Below are 1668 nucleotides of genomic sequence, written 5' to 3' on the forward strand. Positions count from 1 at the left end.
TACTGTGAAAAGCCCCTAGTCGCCACATTCCGGCGCCTGTCCGGGGAGGCTGGTACGGAAATTGAACCGTGCTGCTGGCCTGCTTGGTCTGCTTTAAAAGCCAGCGATTTAGCCCAGAGAGCTAAACCAACATCATCCATTACCAATCAAGCAATATTTTTTACAGTCTTCTACTTTGTCAGAAAATGGATGAGGTTTTTGTATAAAATTAACTCTTTCATGGCTCGTTGTAGAGAGACCATAAACTTATGCGTTGGTCTTTAGATCCTGCGGCAATAAGCCTTTCACTTGAAACAACATGATCTGAGAATGTGAAGCAGTGGATGCTTGCTGTTTGGTACAGTAGAACTGCCAGGGATTTCAACTTCTTCCAGCCAAAGACTCGGACCCAATGATCCCAACCAGCTGTGGCTAATATCTTCTTGTCTTGGTGAATGCAGGTGTCAGCTATCTCAGCATTTACTAGTGACATTGTTTGCTGCAACTTAAGGTTCTGTTGCTTGTCAAGTCCCCAGGAGCTGAGAACATTCCCGGAGGAGCCGGAGATACCCTTGACCTTCTCTGGGTCAAAGTCAAGGCACATGATTGGTTCATCGTGGCAGGCGAGATGGCTCAACATTTTCTTTTCCGATGGATCCCAGAGGGTCACAGGCCAATCCTTGTATCCAACCAATAATAATGACCGAGAACAGGAAAGAGGCTGCCATAATTTCAGACACATAGGCATGCCCAGTTTAGCATCTGCTGGCGGCTTTAGGATCCAGACTGGCATCTTCTTAGGTAGGCCGGAAATCTTCACCTCCGACAGGGTGCTGCCCGGTGAAGCTAAAAGGTAATGGTCAACATCTTTTTGCATTAGCGACGTGCGGGAAGCAGAGGATGGGGAATGGGGAATGGCTGGCTGCAGAACTCCGCCATCGGGCCACGTGCTCAAAATGGCGGCCCGATAGCAGGATTGCTCTCAAGAATAACACCTGTTCGTCGCTTTGCATAAATCTGCATGGTGAGGAATAGTGAATTGCATCCTGAATTACGCTCCCAGGAGGAACGTAAATAGACAGCAATTCTCCTCTGGCGGGAGAACATAGGGGTATGTTCCCCAGCAGTGTGTACATCGGAGGCACGCCGTCGCTGGCAGTGGGATTCTGCATTCCCACCGCCGGCCAATGGGATTTACCACTGTGGCCACCCCACTCTGCCAGGAAACCCGCAGGCGGAAGGGAGAATCGCGCTTGTGGAGAATTCACCTCATAGTCTTCAAATGGAGAATCTCGCCCCTTGAGTATTGCTGAAAAGAGACATTTTGGCCAAGATTTTCCGTTTTAAGTCCACCTTGCAAGGACGGAGAATTTGACGCTCAGCCAAATCCCCCTTGCATTGCAACAGGACCGGAGAATCCCACTGTCTTGAAGGGACTGAGAATTCCGTCCTTCGTTAAAGCATTTTCCTGAGGAATGAAATGAAATGAAATGAAAATGGCTTATTGTTACAAGTAGGCTTCAATGAAGTTACTGTGAAAAGCCCCTAGTCGCCACATTCCGGCGCCTGTTCGGGGAGGCTGGTACGGGAATTGAACCGTGCTGCTGGCCTGCCTTAGTCTGCTTTAAAAGCCAGCAATTTAGCCCAGCAAGCAAATAACTATCACTTAACTTGTTTAGCTGCAACAGG

General features: G+C 48.7%; 1 protein-coding gene across 1 annotated transcript; it reads right to left on the reverse strand.

The window, feature by feature from the left end:
• Positions 1-217: 217 nt before the first annotated feature.
• On the reverse strand, positions 218-1002 carry LOC119972126 (guanine nucleotide-binding protein subunit beta-like protein 1). Its single transcript, XM_038808460.1, has one exon. The coding sequence runs from the start codon at positions 854-856 to the stop codon at positions 218-220; it is 639 nt and encodes a 212-aa protein (XP_038664388.1). The 5' UTR covers positions 857-1002.
• Positions 1003-1668: the final 666 nt, after the last annotated feature.

Source organism: Scyliorhinus canicula, chromosome 10 (assembly GCF_902713615.1).
Source record: "Scyliorhinus canicula chromosome 10, sScyCan1.1, whole genome shotgun sequence".
Taxonomy (NCBI): Eukaryota; Metazoa; Chordata; class Chondrichthyes; order Carcharhiniformes; family Scyliorhinidae; genus Scyliorhinus; species Scyliorhinus canicula.